Source organism: Leptosomus discolor, chromosome 7 (assembly GCF_034619465.1).
Source record: "Leptosomus discolor isolate bLepDis1 chromosome 7, bLepDis1.hap2, whole genome shotgun sequence".
In the NCBI taxonomy this organism is placed as follows: domain Eukaryota; kingdom Metazoa; phylum Chordata; class Aves; order Leptosomiformes; family Leptosomidae; genus Leptosomus; species Leptosomus discolor.
The window spans coordinates 24,117,322-24,140,894 of NC_141397.1; the positions used below are offsets into that span (position 1 = coordinate 24,117,322).

General features: G+C 42.9%; 1 protein-coding gene across 1 annotated transcript; it reads left to right on the top strand.

Moving 5' to 3' along the window:
* The first annotated feature begins 1,103 nt into the window (after nt 1-1,103).
* On the top strand, nt 1,104-22,395 carry CRTAP (cartilage associated protein). Its single transcript, XM_086468187.1, has 7 exons — nt 1,104-1,553; nt 5,076-5,225; nt 6,979-7,150; nt 8,240-8,368; nt 9,936-10,081; nt 12,522-12,605; nt 22,336-22,395. The coding sequence occupies exons 1-7, from the start codon at nt 1,104-1,106 to the stop codon at nt 22,393-22,395; spliced, it is 1,191 nt and encodes a 396-aa protein (XP_086324313.1).
* The last annotated feature ends 1,178 nt before the right edge of the window (nt 22,396-23,573 follow it).

Sequence of the window (23,573 nt, forward strand, 5' to 3'; positions counted from 1 at the left end):
AGGGGTGTCGTTGGGGCGCTCCTTGAATTTATGGGGGTGCTTTGAGGTGCCTGCATCAAAAGCGCGTCGTACGTGCAAAGCATCGTGTGGCTTGTCAGCAGCAAAACGCTGGCTTTAAGGCCTGTAATGCCACAGCCAGTAGGGAGTGGGCCGTAGTGTCAACTACTTTTTTACACCTCGGTTTCTAATCAACAGCACTACTGGGTTTGCTCCGACGTGGAGCCGTGGAGCGGACTGGTTGGTACCCAACAGAGGTTACTGGAGCCCAGGACTTGCAGCAAACCAGGGAACACATTAAACTGACAGTCTTGGTGCACCTCAAGGGCTCCCTAGCAAGTTTGCTCTGCACATAAGTAAACTGGAGCTTTTTTGGTTGGTTTGGGGTGTGTGTGGGGATACTTTGTTGGGGTTTTTGTTTGTTCGTTTGTTTTTTTATCTGCTACATCATCTCTCTCCCTTTTAAAGCAGAACAATCCACACTACTCCATCACTTACTCATGTATTTTCACGTCCTTCCAGTTCTCTCTTTTTTAGCACTCGCCTAGCTTTACTGTGCTCACAGGCAGAAGAGGAAACCCCATGCAGCGCCGAGGCAACGTGGGGCAGAATGAAACAGCACTCGTGCATTCACGGCCAATTCCCACCTTCTGCGCCAGGAGCCTTCAGAAGGAGGACCACCAAATCCAGGGCAAGAGAGGAGGGGAAACACCCCACAACGGAAAGGGGCAGAGGCAAGAGGGCATCCCGGCGCGGTTTGCCGTCCCGATAGTAACGGAGCCGCCCGGGGCGGTCTCCCACCCCAGTCGTAACCGGGGACGCCCCTTGCGTAGCTCCCACCCTCGGACGCGCCGAGGGCGGCGTGGCCGCACACTGTCCAGCGCCGCCCTCGGGCCCCCGCCCCGCCCCGGCCCCGCCCCGCCCCGGCCCCGCTTTCCATCGCCGCCGACTTTCCCCCACGGCAGCGCACCCCCTCCCCGGGGCGGAACCAGACCGGCTTCCCCCGCCCCGACCCCTCCTCCGGCCCTTCCTCCGGCCCCGGCCCCGACGCTCCTCTCTCCCCGCGGCGGCGACGTGTTGGCCGGACGGCGGGCGAAGGCGCAGGCATGTGGCTGGCGCTGGCGGCGCTGCTGGCGGCGGCGGGGGCGCAGTACGAGCGCTACAGCTTCCGCAGCTTCCCGCGGGACGAGCTCATGCCGCTCGAGTCCGCCTACCGCTACGGCCTCGACCAGTACAGCACCGAGAACTGGCCGGAGAGCGTCAACTACCTGGAGGTCAGCATGCGGCTCTACCGCCTGCTGCGCGACAGCGAGGCCTTCTGCCACCGCAACTGCAGCGCCGCCGGGCAGCCCCTCGCCGCCGCCCCCACCGCCCCCGCCGCCGGGGGAGCGCTGGCCGAGCTGCGCCTCCTGGCCGGGGTGCTGCGGCGGGCCCAGTGCCTGCGGCGCTGCAAGCAGGGGCTGCCCGCCTTCCGCCAGGCCCAGCCCGGCCGCGACCTCCTCGAGGACTTCCAGCAACGCGAGCCCTACAAGTACCTGCAGTTCGCCTACTTCAAGGTGAGGCCCGGCCCTTCATCCCTCTGCCCTGCCCTGCTGCCTCTGCTCCCCGTCCCCCCTGCCGTCCTCGGCTCCCCAGAGTGTCACCGGGTGCTGTGCCACCCTCCAGCCAAGCCCAGCCCAGCCAAGTGGAGCGTGTCTGTCAGTGTCGAGGTGGAGGGGGACAGCATGGCGTGTCCCTGCACGCCCTCAATGGACGCTGGTGTCTCGTGCATCCAATGCTGGAAAAGCCTCCTGTCCTGCCAACGTCTCGCCTGGCCCTTGGGGCGGGTCACCCTGGGCCATAGCCTCATTCCCCGTCACCTGCTCCACGTGAGTTTAGCCACCAACTGGCGACCGCCCCACCTCCATTTCTTCCCCTCCGTGGTTGGGCCCCCCAGTTTCTGCCCTCCTGGGCTGTCAAGGTTACACTTCATCGTCTTCTCCCTGGCAAGTCTTTCAACGCCTTCCTCCCACCCACCTCGTGTAAACCACAGTGGGACCACTGTGTGCCTTGTCTTTCCCCCTGCTTGCCCACATAGTCCTCTCCAGCTTGCTCTTCACCATTTTTTTCCACAAATCGTCCAGCACATCCCCTAGATTAGACCCTCCAGTTCTTCACGGCAGCACCTCAACCACTGGACCCTGCCCCCTTGTCCTGGACCTGTGTCGTTCCTACCCCTGCTCCTCTAATCTTTTAGTCTGCCTTATGTTCTTCTAACGTTCTCTAAAACCTTGTTCAGACCCTTCATGTTGTCACTCTGCTATTGCAAGCGTTCTTCATTGCTTCCTCTCCCTCAGCATGTCCTTCTTCCTCGCTTGCTCTCTTCTGGTCCAGGTCTTTCAGGTGCAGCAGCCCCCAGCGTGTGACCTAACTCACAGATAGCCTGATGCCTGCAAAACTCCAGTTTTGTTACAGCCCTGGGAAGGAAAAAAGTGAAAATTGGCTGCTGAAGTGTTACACTAATGCTGGCCCTGGAATGGTATTTACTTTTTGCTCTTGGGTCAGTGAAGACTGGGAACACACACCTCTTTTAACAGGTTTCATCCCATTTTTATAGCTTCTTGTCATCCTTCTGTCCAGGATCTAATTGATAGTTTTCTCCTTCATCTTCATCTTCTGTTCTCTAAATCAAGGTCCATTCCTCATGCCATCCCCTCAGATACTGCAATTAATTGCATTTCAAGTAAATGGGATATCTGTGGGGGGAGAAAACAAGCTGAACTCTTCTGTTAGATTGTTTTCTGTTCTAGGGATTCGCTCCCAACATATAGGGTTGTGTGCTTGTGCACTGTTTTTGAGATTGCTGTTTGAGAACATGCATCTTCTTAACTTTTGCTGTATCTTACTTGTAGGAGTGCTGTTTTCTCATGAAAATATTCAATGGTTTTCCCAAATTACGCAAACAGATGCAGGGAAATGTGTTCTCATAAAACAGGAGCAGTATCCACATGCACAATCTGACACTGGCATAATTCTGTGCATTTAAAGCCTTTATGCATTTAAAGCCTTTATACATTAAAGCCTCTGCACACACAGAACAGAAGGTACCAAACAGGGGACATTTCTTTTGAATAACAGAGTGGGCAGGCACTCCTCGAATTCTCAAAGCCATATGCAGATTCCAAAATGACATCACCACAAATGTTTCCATTTCTTGTCTTACTTTAACTATTCATTCACCCCTTGTGGTACGTACAAAGTTTGCAGTGTATGGATCACGGCAAAAATCATTCCTGCTTGTTGCTTCTGACCCAGTTAAGTAACTGGCAGGTAGGAATGTGAGAGAGAAACTGGAGAAACCCCTCCGTCCCTTTGAACTGTGTTTCAGTCACATTTGCAGTAGGTTTGTGCGGTGCAGTTTGGAGTTTTTGCTTTTAGTGTCAGTTGTTTATATTGTCATTCTTACTAGGTTGTAGTCCAGCTTTGAGCTCTTACCACTCACTTGGGGAGTTCTGAGTGGGCCTTCTAGAGCTACAAACTGCTACGTGCAAAGGACTTTTTCCTGGCTGGTGGCTTTCTGAAGAAAGCAATGTCAATTCCCCTACCTACCCCCCCACCCCGCAAACAGCATTTATAATATAGGGAGAAGGCAGAGGGAAACGCTTTATGTAATTTTTTAGAGTGACCATGTGTTTATTCAGGTGGGTTCCACAGTGAAATTTTGCCACGTCGTAGATCCTGGGAGTAGATATTTCTGTGCTGCTTCTTGCTCCTCGGGAGGGAGCTTTCTTGTGGTTACTGAGTTCACTTAGGAATGTATTTCTACAAAACTTTTTTTTTTTTTGTGGTGAAAATTGAAACCGAGAGCGAGTTATGGACTAAGCAAAAATGAGAGACCTGTCAGCCTACCAACAAACAGGGTTAAAGCATAAAGCACCAAAGAAATCAGGCATTTGACGAAAGTGCAGCTGAGATTTCCCTTTGTGTTTAGCACTGTCTGGGCTGACTGGAAGCACATAGTTTTGGGACAGCCAGGAAGGGCAGCTGGCAGAGTTCCAGTGCTGGGACACTTAGGACAGCACAGCAGGAAGAGCTTATGTTAGGGTTGAAGCCTTTCTTTGGTGTAGCCATCTCCGAGATTCTTTCTGAAATGAAAGGGTACCTTTTGTGGATGCAGACAGAAGAGTGCATGTGCATACGTGCTTGTGGTTCTTGCTCATAGTTTTATGAGCATGAGCTTCCATAAGCTATTTCAGATGTGAGGTGGAACTCTGTATTGCCTGCACATTGAAACACTGACTGGGTTGATATGGATCTCAACATTTCACAAATACTTAAGACTTTCACTTTTCCTAAATATGTGTATGTATACTATATAGTTTATACAAATACATATCTATAAAATAAAAAATGTAAATGCATGCACACAGAAGTACGCATGTATTTGGGACATGCAGTTGTAAATGCAGAATACATACTTCACAAAGTATCTCTGATAGATTTGAAAGTTAGTTTAAAAATGGGTACAGAAAATCACATAGTACATCAGGACAGAATTATTGAGCGAGTCCCAGCTGTTTGCCATAACTTCGTAATGCCATCAGGAAGATATTTTATTGTAATGTTGTCTTTTGTGCTGCTAGGCAAATAAGCAACATAAACACCATCTAAACATGGTAAGTGATGACTCCTGCCCAGTAGCCATAGATTAGTGTCAGTAATTTCTGTGAGATTAATCCCACACAGCAGCAACAGTATAATTTTGTGCCCTGTCAGCTTTAGGAACAGGGGAGGGGGAAGGGAAAAAGAACCTTGTCTTTTTTGCTTACAATCATCATCTATGCTATCTGCAATAATAATAGACTTTTTAAATTAAAAAAAAATGTTCATAGTAATGCAGCTAGGAATAAAACTGAGAAGAATTCTATCAGTTTTACTGTACCGTTGTATCTGCTGAGACTGTGGTTTCACTAGGAGTAAGTTTGGGAATATAGAGGCTGAAGGAAAGTATTAACAAAAACTGGGAAACATTGAAGTGGTTTTTTCCAATTAACCTTCCCCCCCCCCCCCCCCTTCCTCCTCTCCCCATCCCTATTTAGGCTAATAATCTTCCAAAAGCTATTGCAGCAGCTCACACATTTCTTCTGAAGCATCCAGATGATGAAATGATGCAAAGAAATATGGCCTACTATAAGAGCATACCTGACGCTGAGGAGCATATTAAAGACTTGGAGACAAAGCCTTATGAGGTATGCTTTTTTTTAGAGTCTGGTCTTTTGGAACTGTCCTATTACTTTTCTTATTGTGTGAGATTCAAGGATCTCATTGCTTATATGTTCTCAGTTCTTGCTCTCCTTTCCCTCTTGCTGTCTTCCTCAGTCATCTCTGTTCTGCCTTCTCGATGCATTCAGTAATTCTCACCTCTCCTGCTTTTCACTGTTCCGTAAATGAGTCACAGTGGCATACCTGAAAGCTACTATGCGCAGATCACTAATGGAACGAGGTGATTTGATCCTGGCCAGATGCCAGGTGCCCAGCAAAGCCACTCTCTCACTCCCCCTCCTCAACTGGACAGGGGAGAGGAAAAAAAAAAAGTATAACAGGCTTGTGGGGTCAAGATAAGGACAAGGGAGATCACTTAACATTTACTGTCACGGGCAAAACAGACTTGACTTCAGAAAAATGTAATTTATTACCAATTAACTCAGAGAGGAGTAATGAGAAATAAAACCAAATCTTAAAACACCTTGCCCCCACCCCTCCCTCCTTTCCCGGGCTTAACTTTGTTCCCGGTTTCTCTCCCTCCTCACCGACAAGCGGCGCAGGGGGGCAACAGGGAATGGGGATTGCAGTGAATTCATCACTTTGTTGTTCCTGCTGCTTCTTCCTCCTCAGGGGGAGGACTCCTCACACATTTCCTCTGCTCCAATGTGGGGTCCCCCTCACGGGAGAAAGTCCTCCATCACTTCTCCAACGTGAGTATTCCCACGGGTTCAGTCCTACATGAACCGCTCCAGCGTGGGTCTCCTTCATGGGGTGCAGTCCTTCAGGAACCGACTGCTCCAGCGTGAGCCCCCCTCACGGGGTCTCCGGCAGCAAACCTGCTCCAGCGTGGGCTTCTCTCCCTCCACAGGCCACAGGTCCTGCCAGGAGCCTGCTCCGGTGCAGGCTTCCCACGGGGTCACAGCTTCCTTCAGGTATCCACCTACTCCGGCGTGGGGGCCCTCCACGGGGTGTAGGCAGTCATCTGCTCCACCGCCCATGGGCTGCAGGGGGACGGCCTGCCTCACCATGGGCTTCACCACAGGCCGCAGGGGAATCGCTGCTCCGGCGCCTGGAGCATCTCCTCCCCCTCCTTCTTCACTGACCTTGGTGTCTGCGGGATGTTTCTCTCACATATTCTCACTCCTCTCACTCACTGCAATTACTGCTGCACAACAAGTTTTTCACTCTCTTAAATACGTTATCACAGAGGCGAAAAACGCTGTCGCTGATTGTCTCGGCCTTGGCCAGGGGCAGGTCCCTCTTAAAGCCGGCTGGCATTGGCTATATCTGACATAGGGGAAACTTCTAGCAGCTTCTCGCAGAAGCCACTCCTGAAACCCCCCACTACCAAAACCTTGCCATGCAAACCCATTACATGGAGTTAAGTAGGGGAACAGAGTTAGTCAAATGCATGAGTGCTGTAGTGGCACAGCTTAAAATAACTTTGAAGTTTGGTGTTAAGACTCCATTGAAAATCTCCATCAAAACTTGTGCTTTAGACTTACTCTCTTCCCTCTGTCCACATTTCTGTTGATGTGAAATGGAATTACGTGCTCTGTTCTCTAGGAAATACCTGATAAAATCCGTTAGCCGTCTGTATTTGTTGTCCTCGTATTAATTGGATAACAGTTTATAAAGTAATGCAGAAATGCGAAGGTATAGTTTCCTGTATTTGAATTTATACACACCTTTCCACAGATGAGTTCCTGCTGGTTTTTATTCCTGCCAATTTTTCAGAATCTCTTTGTCAGGGCTGTGAGAGCATACAACGGTGACAACTGGAGAACATCTATCTCAGACATGGAACTGGCTCTTCCTGATTTCTTCAAAGCCTATGATGACTGTACAGCAGCCTGTGAAGGTTCCCGAGAGATCAAGGATTTTAAAGACTTCTACCTTTCCATTGCAGGTGAGCGGTTAGGAAACAGTAAGTAAAGATGTCCCAAAAGTGCATTTCACTTTATCTGTGGGATTGGCTACCAAAGTCGTGTTCCTCAGTTTGCAGTGTGAAATGCACATCGTGCCCCCTGCTCAGTTTGGGCCCATAGGAGTTTATTAGATTCACTGAAAACTGCTTGAATTCTGCTTATTTTTTAAGTTCTTAATTTTTAGTTCATCATGTTAGGAGTTGTCAGAGATAAAAACAGGGGAAGGGGCCTTTGCTGTTCTTTTGCCTTGCTCAGAGACTTGCTGCACAAGCTTAGATAACTTGCTTTCACCTGCCAAGTGTGGCTAACAGGGAAACTAAGCCTTTAAAATTTTCTGTTCGGTTTTCTTGTCTACTGTGATATATCCTGAAAACGCTTGAAATTCTTTGATGGAATGCTCTCTCGGAATGTACTTTCTTGAAGATAAGGTCACCTCTAGTCCTATCCCATTGTAGCAAGCTTTTGTAGACCGGGTAAGCTTGTGAACTTGAACATTCCTGGATGAAAGTTGTTCTGTAGTGAGCAGCGTATTTGTGTCATTCTCTTTTAGAACATCCAAACTGCAGGCACAAAATGCGGCCATCTCTAGAGGTTTATTTTGCAATCACCTGCTGTATTTCTCTGTGACATAGTTGTACTCAGCAGTATGTGAACCTTATTCATGTAATAATTCAAGGAAATTGCAAAGGCTTTCAAAATTAAAAAAAAAAAAGCACTGTTAAGTTCAGTTAGGAAACAATGCGATACTCCGTAACACTCTATATAAAACCTACCACCACAGACTGCCTGTAGGTGTCAGTGAAACCTAACTGCTCAGTTCTCTGGAATTGCAGCTTTGATACATTTCAAGTCCAGACCACACTGATTTTTACAGGAGCGCTGAGTACCAATACTTGATATGTACTTCAGATGGAGTCATAGATGCTCAGTACTTCCAAGCAGGAAAATCCAGATGCACAGGACCCAGGAGAGCATTATAAGGCCTAATTTTAATGGGTAGCTGATGGGAGGGGTTATAACAATTCACTGTGCACTATCCATATCTTGTATTCTTGATTTCTTCCTTCTAGATCATTATATTGAAGTCCTTGCATGCAAAGTGCAATGTGAGAGCAATCTGACACCCATTATAGGAGGCTTTGTTGTTGAGAAATTTGTGGCCACCATGTACCATTACTTGCAGTTTGCTTATTACAAATGTAAGTAGTGATTTAATTTGCTTAAATAACATTGGGATGATGTGGGACAGTTTGCATTCATAATCTTTTCCCCCTAGTTATAATGTTTTAGAATGTAAATAGTGGCCTTCAGAATCTGCATTTAACCTTTTCTGGGACAGAAAGGCTGAGCTGCCTGGCATCTTTTTCTCACTGTATAACTGTAGTTAACAGACCTGGGAGATAAAGATTATGTATAAAGCCGGTGCTTATAAAATTGTCCATGACAAAATAAATTGCTGAACTTAAGTTCTATAAGGGCTGGATTTTGTCCAGGGCAGGCCCCTCTGTTTTAAGTTACGCGTGGTTGTGACTCATCTCCACTTGGGTGTTGGAGAAACAAGGCAGTTGCAGAGTAAGTGTGATCTGATCCATCACTGCCCTTTGTTCTTTATATGATACCTACTGCCAGCTCAAGTTGCTTACACTTTTCAGAGTTTCATATAAATGATAAATGTTCATATAAGTAATTAATGTTCATCATACGTATTTTAGACCAACTCTTCTGCCTTTTTGAAATAACTCGTAATACAACATGTTAGGGTGAACAGTGTCAGTCACTTCCTATACATTGGGACACATGCAGTGACACGGAGCCATTTTGTACACCTGTGTACAAAAACCCCATGGTTTGTGCCAAAAGCCACGGTGGTCAAGCTGTCAGGCCCACATGGTTTCTAAGCAGCTGAATGTATAGCTCTTAAGTTTCTTAAACTTCTGACTCATTCAGTTAGAAGAAAGTTTGTGGCTTCAAGACAGCACATTTAACATAACACAGCTTATTCTGTTGAATAAATACTCAATTTTCAGTTTACTATTCAGAATTTCTTCCATGGACAAATCTACAGAGTGTCTCATACCATTTGCTTTTTCCTAGTGGATTCTTATAATCCTGTTAGAATGGTGCACATGGGGCTAAATGGGTTTTGAAGAAAGAGGGGACCACTTAACAGAAATTGCAGTGTTCTGGTGCTCAGTGATTTCATATCTGATAGGTAAATAATTTAGTGACTTTTGTGGTTTCTTGAGGAACTACTTGCACTGTGAAGAATACATGTAGCCCTTACAGCTACTCCTGCAGGCTCCAGCATCAAAGGGAAGACACATCCAGCCACGTAGCATCAAGTCATTAATGGCTTTTGCTTATGTTGTTTGACTACATGTTTTACACATTGACTCTTCCCTCTCTGTTAATTCTAGTACAAAGAAGGTTTTTTTTTTAATTTTTTTTTTTTTTAAATAAATGCCCCAGTGGGGATCACCAAGCAGTGGGCTGATACCTCACTGATACTGGGATACCTGGGAAGGATATTTGGTTAGGTTTTTTGTAGAAAACCATTAGAGATAGGTCCCTGGTTTTTAATCATGGCCTTACCTGTTTCGGAACCCAAAAATATCATATCCTTTCTGGCATTTTTTTTCTCCTCTGCAGCTGGTGGGGCGGTAGAAAATGGGTTCTGTTTCCATTTGAGTTTTTCAGAGCTTAGATAATAGTAGGGATTTGTTCGTTTACCTTATCTGGATTTTTTTGTGTGTGCTTATTAATTAGTGAATGACATGAAGAATGCGGCTTCTTGTGCGGCTAGTTACCTTCTGTTTGACCAGAAAGATGAAGTAATGAAACAGAACATGGTCTATTATCAGTACCACAAAGACAAATGGGGACTTAAAGAAGAGGATTTTCAGCCCAGATCGGTAGGTGTATTACTTAAAATGCCTTCTAGACACATATATTTCCCTGAAACTCAGTGCATCAGAGGTTGGGAAAAATGCGGATTATCTGTTGGTTCTGGAGTTAAACACATACTGTTTTATTAAAAACATGTAGAAAGTCGTACACAGAGATGTACTGTGTAATGTAGACAGTGAATGTCATTATAGTTCTTCCCTTTGGGTTGAAATATACTACAATAGGATATAATATGATATGATGACAAGTAAATTTGTGCTCATACTTGTCTGCATATTTATATCTTTATCTGCCTTGGTAGATAAAGCAGCTGGTCCCTGAAATCTGAAGAAAAGATCACTCCAGTGACATTTGGGCTTTTGACAGTCATGTATTATTTGCCAACAAGTAGTTGCCCACCTGCTTGTTATTTCAGGTTCTGTGGGCATTCAAACGTATCTGGGTACGATAACCCCAGCTAAACTCACTTTCCACTTACTCTGTTTAGAACATAGTTGGGTGGATGAGGACAGAAAAATGCTGAGGACTATATTGCATCTAATTGTCTTAGAATACTTGCTGCAAAGGACCCACGGTAAACATCAGTCCATCCAGCAGTGACTGTGATCTGGCTTTGAAAAATTACTCCAAAAATGGGTTTCTATGCTGTTCTTAAATTTCCATGTCCAAGGAAATTTTACATCTAAAAGCATCTTTGCTGTGTTTCGGGACTCCTGCAGTCTGGACTCTGACAATCAAATTGGATTTTCTGTCATTTCTTGTTACCAGGATTTATGTCTTGCAACTGAATTAACTGCTTTGTGACACTTGGGTGACTCCTTAGGCACCAGTGGTATGTGCTGTACAAGTAGTTAGTCATTAGCAATATGTGTTCCACAAATTAAATTTAGTGCCTTCTCTTTCTCTTAGGGCATGACTGGCCTGTGGAAGAGTCGTTTAAATTAACCTAGCGGAAGCAACAGTGGGTCACATTCCAGTTGCCCTTTCCATGCTGCCTCTTCAGCCACCTCAGTCACCAGGCCCTCTACTGGCCCAAAGGCGGTTGATTCTCAATGCTGCGTTAAACTCAGTGCATCTGTGCAGAGCTTAGGTGGCTGACTTTATCTGTAGCAGCACTGCAGAGCCATTCATGTGTGTACCTTATAGGTCACACTGATTTGATAATTACACTCTCCTTCCTCTCAGGCCAGCCAGCTCAAGTGAAAAATACCACTCCATTTGCGTTAAGTGTTTTTTATTTGTGGACAGCTGCTTAGTTATGTGCAACACACCTTACCCGCACACTGGAGACCCAGGCCTGCCCTCCAGGGCCAGCTGAGACAGAAGACAGCAAAAATGCATTTGGCTCTTCCAGGCAGCAGCAGCAAGTCTGAGCTCACAAGGGAAAGGGACCACTCCTTTGTCACTGCTTTTGGGAACAGAACTGTGCTTTATAGCCATATTGGAGGCAACGTTTGACGGTGGTGGGAGTGAGGGGTAGTGAAAGTATAAAACTGCAAACCGCAGACAGATTTGGCATACATGTGCAGAGAGGACAGAACAAGGGCCCTACACATCAACTCTGAATGTTTCATTGATAACTTCTCAGGAGCTGGGGACTACAGATAATTTAATTTTTGAATATAAAATATTAAACGCACACAGCTGCATTTTGTTGTATATTCATCCGTGTAACTATGAACAGAAGTTGCTTGCTGTCCTAATCACTTGCCACGAAAACCGTAATGCCTCTGGTTTATTTTCACAAAGTGGTAACGGGGTGACAGCAGCTTTTGGCTCTGGCATTAAGCTTTAGATGTTCTTGTGAAAGAGGAAGTCTCCTGTTTTCTTCTGCAAAAAGAGTTCAATGGGATAATCAAAGCAGATTATTGTTGGTATTCACAAATAGCGACTGAGCTGAACTGTGCTGCCCAGGCAAACAGCCGGGGAATTGAGGAGGGACAGGTGGGTGACCGTGCAAAACTTCCCTAGCTCAGACTCAGGCTTGGGTGGTGAGTCATTATCATGCAAAATAGCTTGGTGTCTGTTTTTCCCAGAACTGCCTGCCGCCGTACGCCAGCGCACAGGGAGACAGAGCCTTTCTCACGTCCAAAGCCCGCTGGAATGCAGGCACAGGCTGCTGCTCAGCTCTGGCGGTCTCATTCCTTATTCTCAGACTCGCCAATGCTTTGAAACATGAGAAAGAGGAGAGTGCTTTGTTCTTTGCACACCAATGGAGCTTGTGCTTAGAAAGATCCCCAGAGGACATTGGATATGCTGCTTGCTGTTCTGCTGTTTCCTTTCTCAAACATTGTAACCACGCCCCCCCCCGCCCCCCCCCCCCCCCTCCGATCTATCTCCTACTAGGTCTGGGTCTGACTTCACTGGAATAGTTTCAGGTGACATGTGATGACACTTCCCTGTCTTGCTACCCTCAAGTAACATAGAAATCTTGGTTTTTACTAGGAGGCAGTTCGATATCACAACATAACCACACTCCAGTTGGAAATGTATGAATTCGCCAAGGAACATCTGATGGATGATGATGAGGTGAGTTTTCTAGAAAGGAAATCACGGTCAAAAAATGAGCAATCACATTGAAGTGAAGATGAGACATAGATGGAATTCCAGGATTTAGCTAGTATGAAAAAATCTGCTTGTAACTGTGACCAATTTATCATAAATTTTTCTTTTGTAAATGGAATATAAAAAACAAACCCAAGGAACATCAGGTACCATTTAAAGAAATATGGACAGTGTTAACACAAAGGTAAATGTAATGCACTAAGCCCACAAAAAAAGCAAATCCACTTTGCATGCTATAACACCAGGGGGCAGAGAAGTAGTATATATATTTAAACCTAATGTTTTTCTGGTGGTTTTCTTCTGAAATGTTGTTTAAATTAGATTTAAAGATCCTTATAATTTTGTCCAGAAGTAACCACCTAAATTGTAATTTTTGTCAAAAGGAAGGCATGTTATCTGTTATTTTTTTCTGCACAGTAACATTTTAGTCACCCAGTCTTACTTCTTGAATGTTTGGAATTCGTGGCCAAATAACATATAATGACTAATATTAGACTGGAAATATGTAAAGTGGATTTTCTGTGCAAGAAAAATAGTTAAATTTTTGAAAGGGCATCTCTTTGTCTCCCACAGCTGAAATTAAAATATAAATCATGGATGCTTTGGATTATTTTTTGTTTTGCTTTGTTTTTGGAACCTTTCATTTAAAGGTTTAAAAAACCTTCAGGTGATGGAATAGTTCATTACTGTCATTGGCGAAGAGCTATGTTCAGTTATGGCATGGGGCAGGGTACTTGTAATGAGCACTGCTGAGGGCTTTTTTAGTTATAAAAGAGAAAGATGGTTTATGTTAAAAAATGAAATCAGATTTGCAATTTTTATGTTATCTAACACATAGGGGGAGATAATATTTTATAGTGGAGAGCTAATAACATGTCTGTGCTGCCTTCAGTATGCTAGTGACCTGAAAACAACTCTATTGCAAGGTTACTAGAATTCAGGAAGACTTTCCATTGTGATAAAACTCTGTGAAAGACAGTTTAACAAGCTTATTGTAAGGTTAAGCTTAGATGAGGACTAGTCTGTATGGATTTTCATCAGGGTGTGAAATACTTGAGCACTTTTTTATATTCCCTTGTTGGCTTGGGCTTTGCCCATAATGTTTTATTACATTAGGCATAAGCTTAATTTGTAAGGTTTTTTTCTTCCTTCGTACTGCTGCTTTGAAACACAGGGATGGCTAATTAAGGGAGGGGAGAAGCAGTCTGTTGTGAAGGCTTTCCCCATGTGTTGTTACAAGAAGGGATGATAGAAACAATCTTCAGCCTCAAGCAATATGTATAGAATAAAGAGGCATTCATTTGCTGGGATTCATTCCTGTAGCCCGTTTCACTGGTGCAGTTACAAATGACCTTGTGATCTGCAGGAGGGAAGTACAGTGGAATCATCAATTAAACTTTTGGGGAAGTGACAAGGAAGTTGCATTACACTGGATTATGTATTTAGGTTAAACAACCAAAATTACTGGGCCTGGTCACGCCACAGATATCCCTACCCTGCACTCATCATATTGGGCAAGTTCCCATTCTTCTCTCCTGGGAAAAAGCTGAAGGGCTTCTGTGCCCTCCCTGACTAGGGCTGAAGAACCTGGGAGGGATGGAGGCTGTCTATGCCTCTGGCTTGGCTCTGTCTTTTGGTAGTGAACTCATAAATCCCTGGCTACCAGAACTTGTCTTTGGCTGCAGAAGCCTTCCAAGGAGTCCAGACAGAGCAGGAATAGCACAAAGGTAAAATCGCTACCTTGCAGTTTCTGCTATGTGGGCAGGACCTAGTCGTGTAAGTGGAATTTTTTTTTAATATTTCTCCTGGCACCGATAGAAAAATTTATTCCATAGGAATGCTGAAAACTGATGAAAAACCCAGATAAGGTGTTACAGTAAAAGCTTTATTAAAAATTGTTAAGGATGGAGGCAACCTCTCTCTTTAGTGCACTGTGTTTATTTAAACCATGTGCTTCTTAGGCCATAGAACATACCTTTTCTGAGTTTCTGTGGTCCATGTTTGCTGTCTGTGAAGTTGCTTGTGAGCCAACAAGCCCATAAAAAAACCTGCAGGAAAAAAGTCATTCTTTTGCTACATCAATCCTTTTGCTTCACTCAAGGGAAAAGGATCTCATCCTATGTGAATATATAGTTATTCCCAAGTGGAGAATCTCACTTTATTCAGACTTCTCAGTGCTCCTGTATCCCAGATCATCCATGTGTCTTTTTAAATCCCATTAGCAAAGTGAGTGAGAACATGTGGCTTCTTCCAATAATACATTGCAGTAATTGCAGAGGCTGGAACATGCAGTAATGATTTTTGCATATGTCACTGCAAGAAATACTGTCCTGTTCGTGGTTTTTCCACAAGGAAATGAAAAACTCTAGTTCAAACATTTAACACGGTAGAGGTGACAGAGAATATTGGTGCCAACTAGCTACAAATTACTTTTTCTTAAAATGTAATTATTATTAAATACCCTTCCAGTTTTCCACAGTGAAGTTAAAAGAACATTACACAGTGTTTTCATCTTAGCCACAGATAGTCAAGCTTTTTGATTTCTGTTCAGATGTGTAATGCGTAGAGGCTATAATAGATACAACTCCTAGTATTGCACAGATTGAAACAGCAAACTGAAATGCCATTAAAAGCCAGATACTCAGCTAGTGTAGATGTAATTTCAGCACTACGCTAATTGTATGATACATGTTTCTAGCCCATAAAACCAGTGTTCTTGAGGACGTTTTTTTCAGGGATAGCTACTTAGCTGTTCTAAGTTACATAAAAACCACAAGTATTTGTCTGGGATGATCTTACAAAGTGATTTTTCTTTCAGTACTTAATCAGTAGGTGAAAAACTGTTGGCAGCTTTGACCTACCTCTTTGGCATCTTGTTCTTTTTATTTGTATATAATGTGTGCATCCATTTGTATAGTAGCTGAAACTCAAATGCTCCATTCCTGAGTGTGATGCAAAGGAGAATAAGTGTTGAACAAATGTGACTGGTGGAACGAGAACATAAAGAATAGCATCAAAGCAGAAGGGCCCGGTGGGCTACTGGTAGCAAATAATAATCTGAATTCAGCCTGTTTTTCTGCTCAGGAATCACTAACAGCATATTTTCAGCTTTATTAACTCACTTTTTACCTACGTTCAAGTGATTTATACAAGCGCGCTCGTAACAGCAAGTTGTAAATGCAGACCTGTGAACCCTGCCCTGCCTGCGACCTCAGACCAGCACGGCTACAATAGCACCGCCGCACTGAGAAGGGCTGGTGGCAGCTGTTTTGGAGAGAGTTGGCAGCTAATTGGCATAGTTATGGTCCCTGGTCCACATATGCTTCTTTAAAGAAAAAAGAAAGCTGCAAGTATGGTTGGGCTTAAATGTCCAGATACTCCCAAGTTGCAGGTACTGACATTAGGAGGAATTTCTACCTGCCTGGATTCTCTTAAGCTTCTACATGTAGCCTAAAGCAGTCAAGAAAGCAAAAGCAGAACTCAGAAACAAAGCCACTAGAAGGCTTCTGTTTTCAGTGCAATGGAAGCAATGTTGAAGTTGCTCTGAAACTGGGTTGACTCATGTTTTATAGGCATTATAAAAATGTTAAGAGGAAAGCCCATTTATTGGATTACTGTAAAATACTATTGTAATAACTGAAGTGTACTGCAGTCTCACATAGTATATGGGAAGAGAACAGTTACATGTTCAAAATATGTAATTAAAAAATGAAATGGAAAACTATTTGAGAAAATAGTTAACATACATGTAAAGAACAACTAAGATCTTTTAATATTGGAAAAAAAAAATAAAAGCATGTGACAGTGGGTCACACTGTGGACTAAGTATCTGAAAAACAAACAAGTTAAGGGCCAAATAATTTTTCTGCAAAAATAATTGAGGGATTTTTTTTCCCCTGCTAGAATGCAAGGAATGTCCAGCCTGGTCTGTACTACTCACGGAGGATCTGGGAGGGCTTTGAGGTGGTTACAGTGAACGCTCGTGTTTTAACTGAAGGTTAGATCAAGGAACTTTTTCTTGGTCGAAGGCTGAATAAACCTTCAGGCTGAGCCACTCATTGGCACATGTCTTACTGTTATCCTGAAATAATGTGTGTCGTCCCTCCAAAATACCTCTGGCCAGTGGGCTCTGTGGTGTGCACGTGCAGGCTCTATCAGGGCCATGGAACACATATCCTCCACAGTTGTCTGTGTCAAACCTTTGTCTTCGCTCTTGCAAGCTGGTTATTCATTCTTGAACAAAATCTGCTGGGTTTTTTTATAGCTTAACTCTTTTTCACTACTCCTATTACTTACTCAAAGTAGTTACCAGAGCAGTTACAGGACAATTACTCATTAGGTACATGGCAGCTCTGACCTCACCTCACGGAGGCCGCTCCCCACAACCCTTCCTGCTACCACAACCTTGCTGCCTACACCTAGTATGTAAGGGAATCAAATCTGTTACTCTCACTATTGAACAAGTTTCCAGTCATTAAGATCTTTAAACTTTAGCAAAATCTGAAGCTGACAGCTAGGGGACATTTTGTGGGTTAAATATTTACCTTCTAGGTCGTAGATTATAAGGAAACAAAGATTCAGACAATTCTTGCTCTGTGTATTGTCTCTTAAGGCTTAGTTTGTTGGATGAGTTCGTGTAAAGGCTCTTTCTTACTCATTCATTGATAATCACACATGAAAGCATGTCTGTAATAGTATTTTTCTGTAGATCTTAATTCATTCTACAACACTATTATTTTAATATTCTCTATTACTTCCCTGAAGAACAGGCTGTCCCACTGCAGTGCATATAAAATCCCTATAGAAAAGACCATCAGCAGATCTGCATGGAAAGTACAGGTTATTGAAAGAAAGCTATTTTTTCCCAGAACTTTTCCAGTCCACACTGAGAAAGGACAGAACAGATTGTAGGTGGAGGCAAGGACCCATGAAAGACTAATACTTGCTACGCAGAAAGCAGTGCTTAGTCTTTGCAACCAACGGCAAAGCACCTGGGTCTGTCAGTGAGCAGTACAACTGCTACTGCTTGCAACTATTTCAAATGCTGCCATCGAAAGAAAAGTTGGTGCTGGACCGTCAGTTTCAAGTGGGCCATAACTGAGCCATGTATTGGTAGCTTTTCCTCTTTACTGTTTGTTTCAATAGCTGGCTAGGAGTCTCCAAAGTACAGATGTTTCTTCTAAAAGGTTGTATTCTGTATGTGTGAATGCAGCGAGCAATACTGAATAAGGAAGGACCAGCAGCAATCCCTGGCCCAATGCATACCTTGCTCTTGGACGCTCAGCGTGCAGTAATAAGTGAGGAGTTCTGCATTTTTCTCTATGACTTTTTGTTTCAAATGCTCTAACTTTGCTTATTAGTAGTGCACCAGTCTCACTAACCTGGGTTAGCTTATTCAGAATTGACTAAGAACTCGTATTTGTAAATTATTTTTTATTATAGCCCATGTACTGTAAACCTTGATTTACTTACTGTGGTACAAAACTTGTTCTTTGTGTTTGTGCCTCTGTTCAGTTGTTAATCTAAGCCAGGGGTGCTCAGTTTGCATATCTGACAGGTAATTAGAGACTCCAGTTGATCCGATCAGCTTCTCTCATTCTTCCTACCATGCACACCAGTCTGGGAGCATTCCCCTTCTGCTGTTCAGTATCATGCCTCCCATATTTCTGGGCTATACCTGTCCCATCTTTTCCCATACGCCCTTGCTGTGTCACTCACACCTTCCACTGACTGTCCCTGGATTGGGAGAGAAAAGAGGTTGGCAGCACAGGGAGGGAGGTCATGGGGTGCTGGCAGAGCTGTGTACGTGCAGCATGTACCTGGCCTCCAATGCAAACCAGGAGGCAATGACTGTGGAGCGAGGGCCAGCTTGCTAATGAGGACATGCTTCGCTGCAGCTGACCAAGCAGCCCACATGTGCTTACTTTCCAGCTGCTGGCTGCCTATCAGGCATGTACTGGTCTGGCGACAAACCCTTCTCTTCCCTGAGCTTAGTCAGACTTCACATACTGATTTACTAGCTACCAGCCAGACAGCTACATCACGCTTTGGGCCATATATTGCTCAACTCTGATTTACATCAGCACTGTGTCTGAGTAGCATATTTATGTAACCTGCATTAGAGCTGGATGGCTGTTGTCGCCTATTAGTAGCTGGCAGCAGAAAGAATTCTGGGTTTGCAGCTGACTTTGCATGTAAAATTTGATGTCCTTCCTATTAAGGCAGGTAAGAGCCAAAGAACATGCCAACAACAGGAGGAATTCTGTCACACTGAATGCTCAAATCGTATCAGAGAATCATTTCAGACTCCAGATCTGCAGGCCAGCATGAAGTTATTAGATACCAGCGGGCAGGAGGCTTTTTCCCTGGAATGAACACCTGTGAAATATTTGCTGACTGCAGTCATGCAGAATGCCTGATGTGGTGTCAAGTGAGTGCTAATGGGGCAAAGAGAGTGCTCAAGCTGGTCATAGCTGCTAGTGTGACAATGTGATCAGCTCTTCTGACTAGTGTTACCACCTTTTCATTAGGTTGCCAACCACGCTATGGATACGTTGCAAATATTTTACATTCTGACCATGAACATGCAGGCAAAAATATTTTAACTACAGGTTTTGTTTGTCTTTAATCTGGAGTTTTTGCCTTTTCAAAAATAACCAACATCCAGGCAATTATTCCATTGCATTACAGCATATTTTCTGTATGTATATTGTTTTGGCAACGATTTTTATATTTTTGCCGTATTTCAACCCCTCTTACTCCCCAGTACTTCTCATCAGACTACAACAGCTTCTGTCACACTTGCCTTCAGTGGTCAATTTCAGACACTGGGAATTTCAGATCTCAGTCAATTTTTTTTTTTCAAATACTTTGCTTTTAAATATCCTTTTCCATTTTAAACTTGGGCTTCTTATGTGTTTCTGGATTTGAAAACATACCAGAAGAAAAAAACTTGAATTCTGTGTCTTCTGAAATATCCTATCTTACTGATGAGCGTGACAATAATATGAATGAATTAAGTTCCTGTACGGTTGAGTTATCAAAGGTACAGTATTGAAATCCCCATGTTTTCCTCATATTTAATTCTGGGTCATCCAATCAGATGTTTACGCCTTTCACCCTACCTTTCAGACATAACCTTTTGAGGGTTGTCTTTGCAGGTAGACCGAGGAGAGAAATCCGTTTTAATATTTGTTACTTTTTCATTAAACTATGATCCCAAGGTGTAAAAGAATCAGTCTGAATTAGATCTGGGACTCCTGTAGCAGACACCTGTATTCCCAGTCTCGTAACTCCGTTAGAGTTGATGGGACCTGCCTGTCTGTAGTCCTTCAAGAGGCACCCAAATGCTTGTGCCCACAGTTTTAGGCGTTGTGCTGTAAAACTTGACCTGAAGTCCTCTGTGTCTCTGTTTCTGTAACTTTCAACTGCTTGTATAGTGACAGCTGAATCTAGTGGCTATTTTCTTCATGTGCATTTGTGAAGTGGTGTCGAGTTCCTCCCACGATTGGGCTCCTTTGGCAATCGAAATACTTCTAACAAAGGAAAACATGCAGAAATGCCGAATGCCTGTTTTCCAATTGCCAGATTTCCTGCAACCAGGAAGACAAGTAGGGAATATGAAAGTGCTGGCATTTTTTCTTGTGTTTTTATTGAATTGGATGCTTAGATGTTTTGAAGAAATTCAAAGCAAAACAAATTGCTATCCTTCAGGACTTGCTAAAACCACTTCATAGTTGCAAAAACTCAACACCTCTTTTGAGATGGAACTGTGAAGCAGGGAACAAGAGCAGCAGTTATTTCAGCCAGCTTTCCTCCTGCTTTTATTTTTGTTTGCTTAGTTCTCATTATTTCTGTCCTTGCTAATCACAGTTCTGAAAAATGTGATGTTAAGATCTTTAATCACCATATCAATAGTACAATTGAATTCAAAATAGACAAAATTTCTCTATTTCCTCTTATTATTGTCACTGACAGAGGTTTTAATGCCCTTTCCTCACTGGAATAGAAAACTGTAAAATTCTGAGTCTCATACTGCATGTATCTGGAGGGTGCTGTCTTCTTAAGGAATACCTTTCTAGACAAAAATGTGCTTAAAATTTAATTAGGATTGTAAAATACTGTTTGCAGTCTTCATCAAGACTTAGAAGCCTAATACAGGTCACAAAGACTTGGAATGGGGGGTGAAGGGAAGAGGGAGAATGAGCATCCAAGCAAAGATGACTTGCTTTCAACATAACTGTTACAAATTCTCTTTGTTTTAAACATGAGATTGAGTAAGAGCTGATCACATTTTCTGGCAGAATATTTTTCTATCAGAAAGTGACAGTTTGTTTTGGAAAAAAACAAAATGACATCTTATGACCTTTTTAGAACATAGGTTTATGTCGAGAAAGGAAGGACAGGAAAGTTTAAAAAACCCCGCAGTTAAAACGGTTTAACAGAACATTGTAGTTATTAGAATAAAAGGTTAGAAATGTAACATTGAGCATCCACATCTCTCTTACAGCTCAGTATTTGAGTTGTGTCATAAAGTGACAATATGCACAAGGATTCCCACAGGGTCACCCGTTTCAGGCAGTGTTGTTTCTCAACTGTTCATGGAAGGCAAACTGGAAAATGTTGGTATTTCTGAGGGTGCCAGCAGATGGGCTGCTGCAGTCAGTTCTGAGTAGTCGGAGATGCTGCTGCACATTTGCTGTTAGCTGCTTGCTTTTCACTAGTGAAGGTGTTACCTTGGGCTGAAAGTGATTACAAGTTTTAGCTCAGTTACTGTAGCTTGGTTGAGAAGGCAGTAAATTCCAGCCGGTGGGGCTGTATCATACCAAAGTACTCAGGCTTCACTGCAGGAAGACATTTGACTGTGGTATATGACATATAACTACATTAGGAGTAGTTTAAATAAAGGAAGTTCTGTTGTTATATTGTGTTGGTACACTGTATTAGCAGAGTGGAGCTTGTAAATAGAGTCATAGAATCACAGAATGGTTTGGGTTGGAGGTGACCTTAAAGATCATCTAGTTCCAACCCCCCTGCCATGGGCAGGCAATTATATATTATATAGTATAATTTACATCATATTATGATTTCTGTTCTGTTCTATTCTATTCTATTTATTATTTTCTGGGCTGAATCTAAACCAAACATCCTTGTTTCCAGTATGGAAAACACTCTAGTATCTCTGGTTCTTTATGTTCTTGCTGCATTGAAGCATGGCATGTGAAAATGGAGAAGGTCTGTGTTGACGGGTGTAACAGAGGGCATAAAGATGCAAAGTCAAAGTTATGGTTCTACAAAACACTTTTGCTTTGAATTTTGAAGCTTTCTAAAATTCTTTAATGTTTTATGGTGTTTTAACAATTTCCAAATTTAACAAGTGCATTAAGCATTTATAACTCTACTTTCTAAGTTTGAGGATTTCATTGTCAATACTTGAAAAAGTACAAGATGATTTACTGTAAAGTGTGACATTTCCTTCTTTTAAGATCTGAATGTCACTGCAGGTACTTGTGCTACCCTGTATGGGCCCATTTACTTGCATTTTATAGGCTTGTGCTAGCTTCTGTATGAAGGGTGTTAAAAAACATTCAGACGCCTATTATTACAGTTTATGTTTTGATTAAAATAGTTAAAATTTTCCACTGATTTTGCAGTACAGGGTCACCTTGTTTCTGTTAAATTTAATCCTTTCTAGGGTGAAGTTGTGGAATTCCTTGATGAGCTGTTAGAAGTGGAGGAAAAGAAGGAATCCTAATGAGTGAAGTCACCACAAAGAATTTTAACAAAGTGAAGACTCACCATAGCTCCTTACTATTGTTTTTGGTCACCTGTAGTTCCAGTTAGATATACCTCAAAGCTGCTCCTTTAAGCTCCACCTTCTGTCAAAAGCTCCACTCTTGAAAGATCACTTCCATGCTGCACTGACTCTTCCGTGAGCATGGCTTTTCACTGTGCGTTTACACGGTGCATATGGGTTTTCCTCTTGAGCCTTCTTTCCTTTACAGAGACACAACAAAACAGACTATTTGTATTTCCTGGGCTAACACTAAGGTTCCTCATTTCAGTGTTGTTCTTCTAGGTTGTAACAGTTAAATTCTGAAGAACTTTTGTCAGATTATGAGCCACAGAAGACATAACAGTTCCTTTAGACTTTCTGATCTATGTATTTTATTATTTATAGATGTCTTTTTCTGCTATGATGAATAAAGTGATACGGAATCCCAGTGCACCTGAAAGATGTTAAGATACATTTAAATAGCTGTAATAAAATGAACAACAAAGCACAACTAGTGATCTTGTAAAAATTGCTTAAAGAATTCTGTAAGCAGTGTTGGTCTTTCTTAAAAAATAAATTAAATTTCATGATGTGAAACTGAGGTCACTTCGAACTGAATAATAAAAAATTCCTTCTTCCTACCAATTCTTACTCTTTCTGTTGAAACAACTTGTGGTTCCTGTATGAGGTGGGGCCAATCTTCTATAAAGTAACGATAATCAATGTATTTAGTGTTCTCTTCTGTAGAAAACAGTTTGCTGCTTTTTTTTTTTCAGTCTGGTGGCGTTATCTGCATAGTTTTCATCCAAAAGTAAGTACTAGTGGAGACTGAGGCAATTTAAATGGAATTATGAAAAATATTTGCATGTGAATTCGTGACATTTTTATTAACTATATGGCAGGGTCCAATAAAGAAGTACTTTGAAGGCCTGAAAAATACTGTGTTAGGGATGAGTAGTGAATTAGTGCAGAACACAAGTGAAGAGCAGAAATCCCTTTGACCTCAGAGGAGGATCCAGGATTTCATCCTTTGCTTTCCTCTTTTGTTTTTAAGGATCAAGTCCTGCAAATAGCTTTATTCCACTTACATCAAGGGGAGATGAGAGCATTCAGTGCTTTTATGACTGAAGCCAAATTCAGCTGAATGGAAATGAACT